General features: G+C 51.6%; 1 protein-coding gene across 7 annotated transcripts in view; it reads right to left on the reverse strand.

Annotated features, from left to right (window-relative positions):
* The window catches only part of SERHL2 (serine hydrolase like 2), a 9,942-nt gene extending 5,827 nt beyond the window's left edge, over positions 1-4,115 (reverse strand). For 2 of the 7 annotated variants that reach the window (XM_072867753.1, XM_072867744.1), the window contains exons 1-4: positions 3,942-3,963; positions 1,734-1,968; positions 1,549-1,662; positions 404-445 (exon numbers count right to left, since the gene is read on the reverse strand). In XM_072867753.1, coding sequence (XP_072723854.1) covers positions 404-445; positions 1,549-1,662; positions 1,734-1,881 — 304 coding nt within the window. In that variant the 5' untranslated portion in view covers positions 1,882-1,968; positions 3,942-3,963. The other 5 variants (XM_072867769.1, XM_072867730.1, XM_072867761.1 and 2 more) reach the window with 5 other exon arrangements.
* Between the last annotated feature and the right edge of the window lie 11,380 nt (positions 4,116-15,495).

Genomic DNA, 15,495 nt, shown 5'->3' on the forward strand with positions numbered 1-15,495 from the left:
AGCACAAAGGGATAGAGCCTGGAGTCCAGTTCCCCTCAGCAAGTTCCATGACCCACCAAGAGGGGCCCTGCTGTCCCCAGGCTTTGTGGCCTTGTGGGGACCAGGCAGGAAGGCCTGCTGCGAATTCTCCTGCCATACACCACCCCTCTTTGCCTGTCACTGTTCGCTCCTGGGGGTGGGGGAAAGGCCCACAGCAAGAGTTACCACTGTTTGTACTATAGGGTCTTGAATGCAGAGGCATTTCAAAGACGGGCACAGATTTTTGAATCACTCAATCAGGAACCTGGTACTTGACACAATATAATAAATTTTCCAACCCAGCTCCTAGCAGCATGTCTTGTAAGTTAATTATCTACTCCTATTTCCATGAATCTCACAGCTTACAAGGACAAGAGCCACTTACCCATACTGTGACCCATCAGGGTGAACCGTCTCCACTGCAAAGCTAAGTGGCAACAGACAGAAACAGACAGTGCTGCATTAGAAACCAGAGCAGCGGCATCTTGCTGCTTCTCCACTAACATGGGCCCCTTCTCCCAGGAGGGCTTCTGCACTGCTTAATTTGCTTCCTAATCCAGAAATGAGGTGGCTAAGCAGGCCAGTTTTAAAGAAAAAGAGCATCTACCACCCTCATTTCCTTGGTAGTTAAGTCACGCAGCTCTCAAGCTCTCTCTGTATGGCAAACAAACTACAGCAAAATCCCATTCATTGCCAGACACGAGACTGGCAAGAAGCAAAGGAGCCTAACTGGGCAGCATCTGCTGGAAGAGAGAAGACCTTGACAGCATCCTGCTGCAGGGCATTCCCACTCTTGTGCCCTGAGGACACAGAGCCATGTCCACTGCCTTGAGGAAAGCATGATCATTCCAAGTGAAAGCTCTCTGCACCATTTAGCACATCAGGCTCTTCAGTCCATTTTTAGGGCACTCTGAAAGGCTTATGAGAAACTACTGCTTCATCAGTGCTGCCCATCTGAAATACACCTCACTGAAAGATGTGTTTTACCTTCTGGCATGTCAAAGAACTTCTAGAGGCTCTTTGTATACTGAATGAGAGATGTAAAACTGCACATGCCACAACCTCCCGCATGATCAGCATACAGATGGGCAGTTAGATCAGGAATTATTAGAAGCCCAAGACACCTTGGCTTTCAGATTTCTTCGTATGATACTAAAGCAAGCAGCAAGTTGCCATCGGGGAGAACCAGAAGAGTCTCCAACTTACACCTAACACTGGTTAGAGGTCACTGGCTGCTTACAAAAAAGTCAGTCTAGCAAAACTATTTAGTTGCATCCACCACTTTGCCACTACTGCTTTTTAGTACAGAAACACTTGCTTCCCAGGGCTTACTGTTTCTTCCTCTCACAAAATAGTGAGGAAGAGGGATGCTTATTCAGTCTGTGGTCACAAAGCACCGGCTAACATCAGGCAGGGGAGAAGCAGAGGGATCTGACCCCTCTCCTGGCAGTAAATGCTGCCTAAAAGGAGCAGGAGCAATATAGCACCCCCTGCACAAACATCCCCTCAGGGGTCCCTTCAACCACCCACCTGCTGCCACCCGGCGCACATCGCTCACATAATCCAGAAAATGGTAGGGGGAGCCTGCAGGTCGGTGGGATGACAAGCCATGGCCAGAAAAATCCATTGCCACATAATAGTAATCTGAAAGGGAGAGAGTATCAGATGTGCAGCCCTGCAACACAACAAGAACCATCCTGATGAACCAGACCTACCTCTGGGGAGCAGTGGAATGAGCTTGTCAAAGGTGTTGGCATTGTCCAGCCAACCGTGCAAGCACAGCACAGGGTGTCCCTCTGATGGTCCCCAGGCCTTGGCTGCCACGTGGCCCCAGGGCACAGGGAACTTAATCTCTGAGAACATGCCCGAAACAGAGTGCTTGCAAGTGATGTCCCTGGAGAGCCACGAGCTCGGAGTAGGTCCCAGGGATCTTGCTAATGGCCCAGAGCTCTGAAAAGAGTAATACAGGTCTTTAGTAACTCACCAGCCTCCTGTGGTCTTAATTAGCAGCTTGCTGATTTATAGCTCCTCGTTCAACTTCCCAAGCTGCCATCCCTGCCTGCCTGTTTGGGGAATCCTCCTCCCAGCACGTACTAGCGATGCTCCTAGGAAGAAACAAGCTTTCCCTGCGCAGGACGAGAAAGCCTCTTCTCTGTGTCTCCGCAGCAGCTGCAACCTGACCAGAAGGCGCAGGAGATCTGGCAAGAGGGAACTACACAGAATTCCCCCAGCTAGCTGCAGTCAGCCAGGCACCTGTCCTGGACCAAAAAGACAATTTTGGAAATAAGGATGCTGCCTCCAGTACTACACTGTTAGCACCTTCTCCTCTTTTCCTCGGTGCTTCCCCTCTTTCACACCACCAGTCGGCACCTTTGAGAGAGCAGCTGGCTACATGCCACACAGCAGGTTACTGCTGCCACCATCCCGTGCACCCCTCAGGACCAGGGACTCTGCATGGGATATGGGTCCAAAACCTGCCAGGCACCTGCTCAACCTCAAATCTGTCCCATCACTGCCAATCTGCCTGGCAGTCACTGAGCTACATCTGACCCTTCCTCAACCCCAGGCTTCTGAGTGAACCCCCCAGTACTACTCAGCCTCTGGGGATCTTCCAGGGGTGGTGTGAGTATCTCCCCTTTACCCCCAAGCCCTTCTGACCCCTGGGGCCCCTCATGGGCAGCCTGATTATCCCCAAGCCTCTCATGCCATATCCCCTTCCCAGTGACTTGTCTCAGGTCTCTGCTCCCTTAAATAGCCCCATGAGACCCCACAGCAATTAAATCACGCTACAGCAAGTCCCTCCTGAGCCCGTACCTCTGGAAGGTGTGAGGACAGAGGGGGCGGGCTGAGAGGGGAGCCTGCTGTCAGGGCCCTGAGAGCACTTTCATGCCCTCATGGTCCCAATCAGCCACACCTGGGGCCTCTCCTACATCCTTCCCTCCTGCCCATGAGCCTGTTTAAGCTCAGCCCAGGACCAGCCCCAGCAATGCTGCAGGAGTGCTGGTCTTCAGCAGCAATGCCCTAGCCCCAGGGACCGTGGTCCTGCCTGCTGATCACGGGGCTGTGTCTGACCCTGGCTGCCCTCACCGGGCCTGATCCTGACAACCGTGGGCTGGCTTCCTGGCATGACCATGGACCTGCCCCTTCCTCACAGACCTGCCTGACGACCTGGACTCCAGAGAGAGCCTGGTTGCCCTCCTCAGGCCCGCCCTCCCTGGGCCCAGCAGGTCTCCGGCCCTGGGGTCCCCCCCCGGCTCTAGGATGGGGGTATCCCCAGGCCGGCAGGAAGGGCCGCCACACTCGGGCCTTCGCCTCAGGGCGCCCCGGGGCAGCTGGTCCTGGCCCCGGGGAAGGGCTGCCCGGGGACCGGCCCCCGTCCGGCGCCGAGAGCGGCCCCCGGAGCGCCGCGGCTGCCCCGGCCCCGCTCCCCGCGCCGCCCGCACGCTGCGCCCTGGCCCCCTCCTACCGCTCTGTCTGGCCGGGACGGCAGAGCAAGGCCGCGGCAGACGGACGCAGCCCGGCGGCGGGGCGGGTCGGGCAGGGCCGGCTGCACCGCCCTGCTCCCCGCCTCCCCGGGGCGCCCCGGGCTTCCGCCTCCTGCCGCTCCACCGGCCCGGGGCCGCCACAGCCCGAGGGAGGCGGCGGGGCGAGTGCCGCCATTTTTGTCTTCCCTCATCACCTCACGGCTCCGGGGATCCACCTGGGAAACGGGGGTGGTGGGCGGGTGGGGGCATAACAGCGCGGCCTCCCCTGCCTGGGGAGCATTTCCCCGTTCCCCACCACTCCTCACCCTTGGCCCTACAGCAAGGGGCCCTGGCAAACACGCGACCCTCCACAGCACCGCTCCTACATGCTTTCCTCCTGGCCTGGCTCTTCCCCCAGTCACAGCAACCCAGCCTGCCCCCTTCTCCAAGCCCCGAAACCTCTTGTCTGAGCAAACAGGTGAAACCATGGCAGCCTCCACCTCCTCCAGCTGGTCCTGGAGCCCCTAGCCAGACCCAGCTCCATGCAAGCTCTCCCCTGCGTTCCCTGGGGCAGGGAGGAGCTGTGGGGAGGTAGCGGGTGCCTCGCATGGAGCCTGTGTTCAGATGGGGCTGTGTAAGAGTAATGAGGAGTTAATGATGCCTGTGGGGTCTGAAGCTGTGATCAACCTACTAGGCATGATAGGCATCTGTGAGGAGCCGCAGTCATGGAGGTATGGCTGTGTCCTTGACTACCTCCAGAAGACACATTACTGATAATGGAAACCGTCTGTACTGCAGCGTCGCAGTGTGAGATGTTTTAACTGTGACCCAGGAGCATCGTAGCAACATCAAACAGGCTCAGTGCTTGACACCAGTGCTGAACTTCTGTCGCTCTCTGATGGAGAAACTCTTCTGAACTCTTAACGCTTGCTGGAATCGTGTTGCTCCAGGGGCGAGAGTCACTCTCCCATACTGTGACCCACCACAGTGAACTGACTCTACTGTGCGGCCAAGTTGCAGCAGATAAACAGCAGACAGCACTGCCTTAGCCGTTCCACTCCTCTTCTGCAAAAACAGACCCCTCTCAGCCAGAGAGGTTTCTACACAGTTTTCCTCATTAGTTGCCCAGAAAGGGGGTGGCTGCATAGACCAGGCTTTGAGAAAGTCAATACCCGAGTACGGCTGGGAATACTGCTTGCTGGTGCCTTGCATTCCCTCCAGCAGTCAGAGTCTACCAGGCCTAATGCAGACCACAACCATTCCCTTTCAGTCAAGGACTCAGCAGTCAAATGAAGCAAAGTCAAACCGTGCTGTGAGCAATGGGACGCCTTGCTGGAACAGTTGGAGAGAGCAGAATGAATGTCTGTTCTTAGGGAGTCATTTTTACATTGGTAATTGAAAACTCTCTGCTCAGTTCAGCACATCAGTCTCCTAAATTACACAATACATTTTCAGAACAGCCTGCAAAGCTTGAAAGAAACCAGCGTAGAAACTTACAGCCCTGTTCCTCCTGCCTAGCTCAAACTCATCCTGGCAAAAAATGGTAACCTTGGGGACCCATCACAGAGAAGAAATGAGAGCTATGCAGCTCACAACCTCCCCTCCAGGTAAGCCATTAGAAAGGAAATCAGAGCATGAATTCTTATAGGTTTGGAAAGTCCAGTGCATTGTTTTTTCTTAGGCCTCCATGGAGGAGGAGCAGGAAAGCAGACCACAAGCGCTGGGAACCATGTGGAGGGAGAGGGGCCACAGTACCATCTACGGCTTCTTTCCTACAACTGTCAGAGGTGGGTGTCTGATTACAAAAGGTGAAAAGCAAGAACACATTTGTTTTTGGTAGAACAGATTTGTAAAATGCACTCAATAATCAATTGCTGCTGCTGCTGTTACAGAGGGCCGGGTCTTCCTGTGAATTGCTGGGATTTCTTCACGACAAGCCACCGGAAAGCAGTGTAATTGTTAGGCAGTGGCTGCTAGGCTTGCAGTTCTTCTGTCTATGGCATGGCTCTTGAGGAAGAGGAGCCTGTGTCAGCAGCAGGAGTTATACGGACCCCTTGCACAAACCTCTGCGGCTGGTGGGACAACAGGCCATGGCCAGGAAAATCCATTGCCAATTAACTGTAATCTGAAAAGGAGAGAGCATCAGGCATGCAGACCTGAAGCATGACACACAGCCCATCCTTGCGAGCCAGTCCCACCTCTGGGGAGCAGTGGAATGAACCCATCAAAGGTGGTGGCATTGTCCAGCCAGCTGTGCAAGCACAGCACAGGGTATCACTCCAGGGTCCGAAGGCCTTGGCTTCCACATGTCCCCAGGGCACGGGGAACTTCACCTCTGAGAACTTGTACCCACAAGGAACATGCTTGTACCCACAAGGAGTGCTACATGCTGAGAGCTGGTGCCAGGGAGCTTGTTAACAGCCTAGAGCTCTGAACCGAGCTTGTAGCTATGTGGTAGTTACCAAATTTATCTGGCACCCATGACCTCTGCTTAATACCAGTTTTCAGGCACAAGCCTTGTTTGCGATAACCCTGGGATCTTGCTGTAAATGCTTACCCTGGTAGTATGTGCATCACCATTCACAGGTCTTGGACCCTCTCCCCCATCGCCTTGGACCCTCTCCCCTACTCCAGCAGCCAGTAGGGTCTTGACTCTCTTTGCTTTGGGTCACACAGATGATCTCTGGGTCTTGGGTGGGAAGGATGTGTTCTCTAGTGAATTCTGACTCCCATGACCTGCATCCCAAGTCACTTCTGGTAGGAGGCTCCATCAGCAAGGACCTCATGGGAAAGGAAAAATTCCTCACGGAAATCATCAGCAATAGCTGATGTGGGATAGAGCTCCAAGTGGAGAAGGCTGCACTGGGATGCAGCCCTGGACCCTTCCTCAGCAGCAGTACTGTCATACTATAAGCCAAAGCCAGACTGTTGAAATCTTCTCCAAGTCCCTCATGTCTTCTCTAGCAATGCTACTTACCCCTCTGAAACAGCAGCCCAGCATCTTACAAGACTGCGTATCTCCCCCGGCACCGCCTGGCAAACCACCCCCCAGGAGAAAGGCCCTATGCAGGATGCATGGGAAAATTTGGATGGCTCACAAAATTAATTTTGCTGCATCTACTTCTAAGAAGTGCTGCAGGCTACTGCAGTGGAATTGCTGCCTGTGGAGGACCAAATTAGACTCCACCTGGCAAGGTGCTGGGGTGTTGGCTGGGCCGCACTGGCCTGGTGGTTAAGAAAGGCTGGTTTTGCTTAAGAACTGGGAATTAGAGATATCCCATGTACTTAGCAAAGGATAATTTAACGTCTGTGTCCTTGCAAAGCAGGAGGAGACTTGCAACGGTGAACATTGGGACATGCAAAGTGGTTATGCTCTGCTGACTTGGAACAGCATTGATCAGTTTGTGTTAGCTGCAGATCTGGTGAGGAAACTTTAAGTACAGCAGATTGATTGCTACCAAGGGACAAATTCCCCATAGCTGGTTGGATTCAAGCACTGAAGTACTAACATATTGATCTATTTATGGTGATTTATTAGTAATAGCCCTGTACCCCAAACTCTCTTGTGCAGTTATACAAGTAAAAAAGCATCCTGTTGCTAGCTTAACTGATTTCTTCCAGAGGATATATAGAGGATATACCTCTATATAAAGCCCCACATTGTGAGCATATGCTGCAATCTACAGTGGACAGGAAAATAAAAGTGATCACAGGGCAAAATGTATCCCATAACCAGCTCCAGCATGCTGGCTCCCAGGCTTTGGGTTTGCGGGCAGCAGGCAGGTCTGGGGTACTGTCGGGGCACACAGAGCAGTTCCTGCTCTGGGACAGGGACCAGCTCCTTCCCTGCTCCAGCAGCCCAAGAGCAGGGGAAGGATCCCTGCAAGGAGACAAGGGAAGCCTGGTGAGTGCAGAGCTGTTGGTGTTGGGTGTGGGCACTGCTTGGGCAGCCCACAGTGGGATCAGCAGGAGCAGAGAGGCACTTAATGACTACAGGGAAGCCCCCACCTCCCCAGTGCATGGATCCCTAATGGGTCTTCTGCCCTTTGCCATGCACACTGCTTGGTGTCCCTCTGCCTGAAGAAAGCTGCAGTCCCATCCCTGCCCTCTGCACAAGGTTGCGGAGGCGAGAACCTCATCCTGATTTGACTTGTTCTGCAAGGAGAACAGGACTTACGAGAAGGAGAGGCCTCAGTGAGGGGCTGAGCCACAGATCTGCACCCTGCAGACATTTCCCAGTGGACATCTCTGTCCCTTGAGCTCCGTATTCAAACCTTGCTTGCCCCGGAGATGGTCTCAGGGAGTCACAAGGGTTTAAATGAGCTTCCCACATGGGAAGAGTTGAGGTAGGATGTGAATGTCCTGCAGCCTGAGAGGTCTTGCCATCCCAGGCTCTGCTCAACAGCTGCAGATCCATCCAGGTACCTCATGCGGTATACTTCTATTTTGGTTTTCCCTAATTGCCTGTTGAATTTCATTGATGTGAATGCGCTTCTGATGCCTGAAATAGCTGCTGACGTATTAAGCTCAAAAAATGCTGTGATGGCTTGAGTTGGTTTCTCTCCCCTTGCTCCAGGCACGTGCTTGTTGCGCTCCTTGTCCCAGAGCTCTCCAGCCCTGCAGAAGGTGGGAGAGACAAATAGATGCTGGCTTTTTACCCACCACAGTCTGGGGCCAATGTGATAGTTTAAGTGGAAATCTTTGGCAGTTTAAGTTAATAAGCCAAGCTATGAGTGGTTGAAAAAGTGGCGTGCATCTGCTCCAGAGATTAACCTGGAGCAGAATTTGGATAGTGGGGCTGCTGGAGTGTTAAATCATCCCCACGTGAACCACTGCCATTCCGCTGGAAGCAGCCCCAGGCACACACCATGCATCAGCTGCAAGTGGTGCACATTTGTATCACTTTATTTGCAACTAATGAAATAGCTAGAAACATTTATTGCGTATAAATTATATATGAGCACCCATCATACAAATAAACTCTTTCCTGTCTCAGCTTTCTATTTCCTCCTTAATCAGAAAGTCTTTTCTATTTGGGACAGATTCAGGAGTCTCTGCTGGTTCCCATCCCCTGGGCCTGGTTTGTTTAACTAGCCAGGCAAGCTACTCTCCAGGTCTCTACAAAACCCGTACACATTGTTAGAGTAAGCGCCTATTTTAATGTATTTAATTGAGAAGCAGCAGGGGAAGGAGAGGAGTTTCTCTCCAGCTTTTGTCTAGACTTAACCTTCCTTCACTTTGAAAATCCAGTAGATTCCCCATAGGCTGAGACAAAATAATAGTGAAAACCATAAGTAATCTGACACTTGTAATTACAGGCCTACCAGCTCCTTATTGACCTCAGACAGCATAAGGAAATGGCACATACAAGGATCATTTAAAAACAAGGGAAGAGTTCTAGTAAATGCCAAGTCTCATGTGTTTATGGAAAAGAATCCATAAAACTGAGCTGGTAACTTTTGGAGGTGTAAATTATAGGTTTGGATTATGGATTTGGCTGATAAATGTAAAAGCTGTTGACGTAATATGGCTCCAGCAAGGAATGTGATAGAGTCTTACAATGTGCTTTGATTCTTTAAAAACTGAAATGATACCAAATTAACAAATTTTGTAGTAATTGGACTGAAAATGACTAACTAGCAAGTGTCAAAATGTTAAAGTTGGTACAAGCCCGTAACGTGTGTTTTTGAAACAGCCCAATGGTAAATTACTCCACGTGAGCCACACTTCTTGTCTGACAGCTCTGTCCGTGGAAGAAGTGACTCCCGCAAAGGCTTGACTCATGATGTAGGAGTAGCTGAATGTGAGCTCCCAGCACAACGCTGCAATCAGAAAGGCTAATTCCATCCTCGGATGTATAAGCAGGGAATGCGGAGCAGGTGTAATGAGATTATATTGCAGGAGATTATATTGCATCTGCTAATTCCACGGATGTGATTACTGATGTGAAAGAATTCCCAGTTTTGACATCTACAATTCAAGGAGGAAGTTAACAAGCTGGAGAGGCTTCCTGCAAGAGCTCTAAGGACTGTTAAGGGGTTTGAAGGCATCTTATGGAGAAGGAGAGGTTAGAACTGATATGATCAAAGCTTAAATACACCCATGTAGGATTACATTTTTGCTCCTCTACTAGCTGCTCTGCCCAACAATGGCACAAGAAAAAACAGTCTAGGGATGAGGTATACATTTTATAAATGGAGAAAGTAGTTAAGTACTTGAGCAGTTTACTTAGGGTGGTGGCAACTTCCCAACCATCAGCAGTTTTTGAATCAAGATAAGATGTTTAACAAAGCAACAATGATTAATGTGAGAGAGTCTTTTGTCCTGTGACCATCAGGAAAGCAGACCAGTCTTGGAAATTAGCCTAGTGCAGCAGACACCGCTGTCAGGTGGTACCAGCCTGCAATGGTTCTGCTACAACCACTCCCAAAATTATAGCCCATAGCTATACTCCTTCTTGCCTTCTATGTTGTTTTTCTTCATTTAGAGGCTCAGCTTCCTCAGCTGAAGAAGCCCCTGCTTCTAGGTCCAGCAATGACTTAGGACCTTTCTGCAATGGGGTCTGTGTCTTGGATCGCTGCCTGTGCTCCTTTGGGGTGGCCTCTCGTGGCTGTTTTGGTTTGCTTTGGGGAAGACCCTGAAGCAGCATAGGACAGAACTTGGTGCCTGTCTCCTGTGGGTGGGGTGCAGCACCACCTCCCGTCTCAGCATGGTGGAAGAAATCTGGGGAAGCATGGGCAGGGGTGCTCCAGGCAAGGTCCACCACTTTTGGACAGCACTCCAGGAACGTGGCCTGAAAATGTGGGATAATGTGGAGAAGCAATAGGCCTCAGGGGCACAATGAAATCCTTAACTGAGCTTCTCCCTCCGTGTCTGGTAGGCAGCAACATTAGGAGGCGTTAGCTGAGGTGGTTACGGATTTATGGGGCCACGGAGCCCCAGAGAGCTCACACCTGAGTCCATTGGCGCAGCAGGCTGGTAGCTCCTTGCCCCTGTTCCAGATCTTCCTCTGTTACTGCTCTAGGGTGTTTGACATATAGGCCAGATTCAGAGGGGAGGGAGCAGTTTGCTATACAGTTATAAAAGGCTGTTTGTTTTCTCTGCAGCTGCTTAAATCTGACCTAAATACCTTCCAGGCTATGCAGCCTGGTGCTTTCTTTGAAAACCTAGAAGGTCACTGACTGCTGGGTCTTCCTCCCCCAACCAAACCAGGGCGTGTACAGAGCCATAACTGCGCTGGCAACGAGCGGGAACTAGCCTGCCTTTTTTCCCCTCCTCTGCCTTTGGAGGTTGGCAATACTAAACATACAAGGTCTTGCTAGACTTGTTTCTTCACAGAAATAACTGTGCATATTATAAAAGCCTGAAGCAGAAGATTGCATTTCAGTCTCAGCTTTTTGGGCCTTGTGATTGTGGGGAAAGGAGCTGGTTGTGCCCACCTGCCCTGCTTTGCACAGGGAAGCCCCTTCTTTGAAAGCAGCCTGAACAGCCACCAGCAAAGCATCCCTCCATCCCGCTGGGCTACCTCTGCCCAGCCGCTGCTCGCTGCAGCTCAGCTCTGGGCCGCTGCACCGCGCAGCAGCCACCCTGCGAAGCCCAGCCTCCTGATGGCAACCCCTGCGCCCGGTCTCAGCAGCGCGCCAGCTTGCTTGGCTTCCCAGCTTCACCTCCCGCCCTTGCTGCCTGCAGGCACGTCAGGTTGCACGTTACCCGATGGTGCTGGGAGAACGGGCCCATGTTCCCCGCTGCTCCGTGAACCTCAGGCCCAGCTGAGGTACGTGCAAGAACTCCATGCCGGGCTGGGAGGGCAGGCTGAAGCGCATGAGCACGGTGTCTGCCGCAGCTGTGGGGGAAAGCCAGAACAGCAGAGGGTGTTGCAGACTGGAATGAAGGCGCATCGGCACCAGCGTGTGGGGTGCCCATTGTACCACTGGTTATGACTCCCCACCCTTGAGCCTGCCCATGCCAAGCGGTCCTGCCCGCTGCCACACGCAGCTTTGCTCAGTACAGGAGCGCACCAGCTCCGTGCCGGAGGTTGGCAGCCTGCAAGCAGCAGCACGTAGCTCCCCGCAGCTGCGCTAGGTCACTCCGCTCTGGGCAGCCCCTGTACCTTTGCTTTCCTGGAAAGCAGTTCCTCTTCGTTACTGAGAAGAGCCCTGCTCTCAGAGGGGAAGGAGGGGCCTGGCCACCGCTTCACACAAAGGGGCCACTACTTGTGCTAATTTTCCTCATAAGAGTCGAACTAATACAGCCTCTGCTCATTCTAAACCACAGAAAGGTGTTTTCGTTTTGGGTTTTTTTTTTTTTTTCTGGGGGGAGGAAGGGGGCTGGGGGAATTTTGTGTGTTGGTTTTGTCCTGGCTTTCTCTTTTTGTGGTGGTGTTGGGTTTTTTTCTTTTTCTTAATGCTTCACTGTCAGCATCTCCTAAAAGGAGGCTTTTAGAAAGTTAAGAGAGGGACCACCTAAAAAGGGGAGGAAGGGTCAAATGGGAAAACCACCTAAGACTGTATGCAGTCAAAGGTTGTACATTTTGTACTGTTTGCAGGCTGGACTTGCAGCACATCAGGAGATCGTGGCAGTCATTTCCTACCCACCCGCCAAGCATCCTTCCATCCTCCTCTCTGTACAAAATGTCATGCACTGCCTGTGTCATCTCTCATGCTAAGGTACCCAGGCCTGCCCCATGCTTTCTTCTCTCCCTTTCCTTCCCATTTGACCACCTGGCAGGAACCCCCCAGCTTATGTCTGGGCCACTCAGATCGCTCCATCGGCAGGGCAGACTAAGCGTGGTGTGTTTCACCTCCCACTCACATCCCATCCACAAAGCCAGTCTACACACTGTTGGGTGACAACACGTTTGGGTCTGGCTGGGGACCCAGTAAGGCACTGAGCCCCTAAATAATTGGTCACCGTTCATCTGGAGATGATGCTCCAGCCCCAGCTGAGCTTCCACTCACAGGTTTGCTGGCTGAAGGGCAAAGCAGTACTGACACATCTAATGCGTTCACCCGTCTTCCAACCCCCAGTACACCCCTATGCCCTCTACGTTCTTCTCATTTAACTTTTCTGCACCTCTCTTCCTTTCTTCTCCAGATTTTCAGTGCTTTGTTCTCTCCATCTCTGTTCTTTTCTGTTCTAAGCCACATTACTTTCTCCCTTCCTCCGGGGCAATGCATGCCTTTTGCTTTCTCAGAAAACCATCTTTATCCAGCAGCTTGCAGTGACCTGCCCCAAAATACCTTTCTTCTTCCCACACCTCTCAAATTGACAGGGGCAAATAGGCAGCTTGTGGCTCTTTTTACCTTGTGCAGGCCATAAGGAATCCGCAGGCTGAGAAAGAGTGAAGCTGTTAGGGTGTTACTGGCTCTTGGGCTGTTGAATATCAACATCTTTGAACTTACCAAAGATTTGGGAGTTGCTGAAGAACAAGCAGAGAAATGCCACAAAGCAGAACTATGATCCAAAGGTAGAATGAACTCAGACCTACTGCCCTCAGCAGCTGGACTTCAAACAAAACTCTCTGGAAATGGTTCAATCCATCAGCAGCTCTATCAATTAATACTTTCATGTTTCATGTTTTTTAAAGTTTTAGTATCAGGGATTGTGAGGGTATACATATCCTCAGGCAGAGGAAAAAATGAGGGGTAGGATAAAACTTGTAAATCATAAGAACAAATCCTGGCCTCTTCTAGGGAGCTACTCCTTTCCATGCTGTCATCAGCTTCCTGGGCATCTTGGAAACCCTGTCTTTAGGATGGATCCAGCTTTCTCCAGAGATGCACCAGCAGGCATTGTTCAAAGTGGGTTGCACATGGCAGGACCGTGAGCCTGTCTGCATCCTCACTGTCATTACATAAAGCCTTTCAGGCGGGTATCCGTGCGCTGAAAGCAGTTGGGGGAAAAAAGCATCAATCCAGCAGTGAGAGAGTGGGGAGTCTCTGGGTTCTAGGGAATTTGCTTGTATTCTTTTTTTCTTAAGAAAACTCACTAAAGGCAGGGCTTGTTTTTCACCTTAAACACATCCAGGCTTGGTTTCAGGCTAGCAGGGAAGAAATGCAGCACTAGCGAAGCTGGTGCTTGAGCATGGTTTGCTTGCCGTCTCCTCCTTTGTGTCACAGGACACAAAGCTACTTCGGCATCCTTGTGTTTTCCATCTATAATGAAGCCACCTCAGAAGTACCTCGATCCTGAACACCTTTTGGTCCTTGTGAGTCAAGTCTGAGCTTTGGAAAATTGTGGTCAATGGTGCCATCGTGACATGTCTCACCAGCTTTTATTGCTGAAGAGGATTGCTGTAATATGCTTCAGCAGCTACTGCGAGGTCACGGTTTCAAGTGGATGAGAGAGAGAAGAGCAAGACCCACAAACAATCTACGAGCAGTGAGGCTCGTTATTACTTTTCGCAGGCAACGATAGAGAGGAAAAATAAAAGGCAGAATTAGACTGGTCCATTTAACGTTAAGGCAGGGTGGCTGGTAGAGTCTATGAAGTCACCCAATAAATGCTATAAATATCCATAGAGAGAAACGGACTCCCTACTAGGCAACTGTAAAGCAAACCACAGGATATTTTTGAAGCTGCCATCCAAAAATACAAAGAAAAGTGTGACAAGCCTACTTATAAACCAAAAATGGAACAGATGAGCACTTCGTCTCTGCTGTGATTTAGGGCTCCAGCGACAAGTCCTCCCACTGAAGCCTCCCTGAAAAAGAATTAAGCGCTTTGGCCAGACTCGTGTGGAAGTTCAGAAATTCTTCTGTGGTCAGCAGCACCTTCATGCTTGGTTGAAAGAAAAAAACAAGGACTGATGTCTCAATACGCAGTGGAACTTCTGGCAAGGCTGCAGATCACATTCAGTGGTGTGTTTCTGACTGCTTTGTGCTCCCTAGCAATGCAAAGCAGCTGTAAAGCTCTTTTAGTCAGTTGCTTAACCCGGAGCTACAGCTGCTTTGCATCACTAGACTGGTGCAGAGCAGCCAGAGCACGTCTGTGTTCAGTGTTTGCATACAGCTTTTTCAACAGGGCAATTCACCTGGTATGCATGCACCGGGAAATGCATGCAGCAGTCTTGGTGGGATCTGGATCTGGTGAAAGTACATAGATGAATGAGAGCTCCGATGGTGTGGTCAAGTCATAGCCTAATTGCAGGCTAGGCCTTTAACAACTGTGGGGTTTGTACTGAATTGCAAAGTTTACCTTTTATCCGATTATGTCTATTCGCTTTGAGCAATACTCTGCTTACGGTATGCACCGTGTGGTGCACTATTTATATTTTACATCATAAAATTTTTGTGCATTTTCCCATTTTTTCGTGATTTCCAGTATTTTCATTTGACCCACCAAGGCAACAGCGTGCGTTTTGAGGCATGCTCCTCAAGTGTGGCGTACCCTGCCAGACGCTCTGTGCTGCCAGGGTGCCCGGTGCCCTTCTGGGGCTCCTGCAGCGCCCGAGAGGAGCCGGGAGAACTCCGGCGGTGAAGGTAAAGGCCGGGACAGCCTCCCCATTTTCCGCTGGTGTGAAGGGCCCTCGTTTGCTGGCTCTGCTGCCCCGGCCCTATGCATTGCCCCCCGCCCTGGTGTTTCATCGCTCTGCGGCCCCAGCCCGGGCACAGCAACCCCCTCTCCGGTGCTTGCGAGCTCCGATGCCTCAGCCCAGTGTCGGAGGGCAGCAGACCGTAACTGGGAGGAGGGGCAGAGCCCCGGTCCCCCGCTGCCGCCGTCGGGGCCCTCCACCTCCCCGGGACGGCGCGTGGCTCCGGCGGGTCCCGGGGGGCGGTGGATGCTGCGGTGCCTCCCGGTGCGGTTCCTGTGCCAGTCTGCAGCGGAGGGGCTTTCACAGCCGCTTTTTTTTTCTCTTTCCCTCTCTCTCCCCCAATCCGTCCAACTTTTCTTAAAAAAAACCAAAAACTTTTTTCTTCTTTTTTTTTTTTCCCCTTGCAAGAGCCACGCCGTGGAAAGACGGGGTGGTGGAGGAGGGAGAAACCCCTCCCCTTCCCCTCCCCCGTGGCTCCTT

This window comes from Ciconia boyciana, chromosome 1, assembly GCF_034638445.1.
Source record: "Ciconia boyciana chromosome 1, ASM3463844v1, whole genome shotgun sequence".
Classification (NCBI taxonomy): domain Eukaryota; kingdom Metazoa; phylum Chordata; class Aves; order Ciconiiformes; family Ciconiidae; genus Ciconia; species Ciconia boyciana.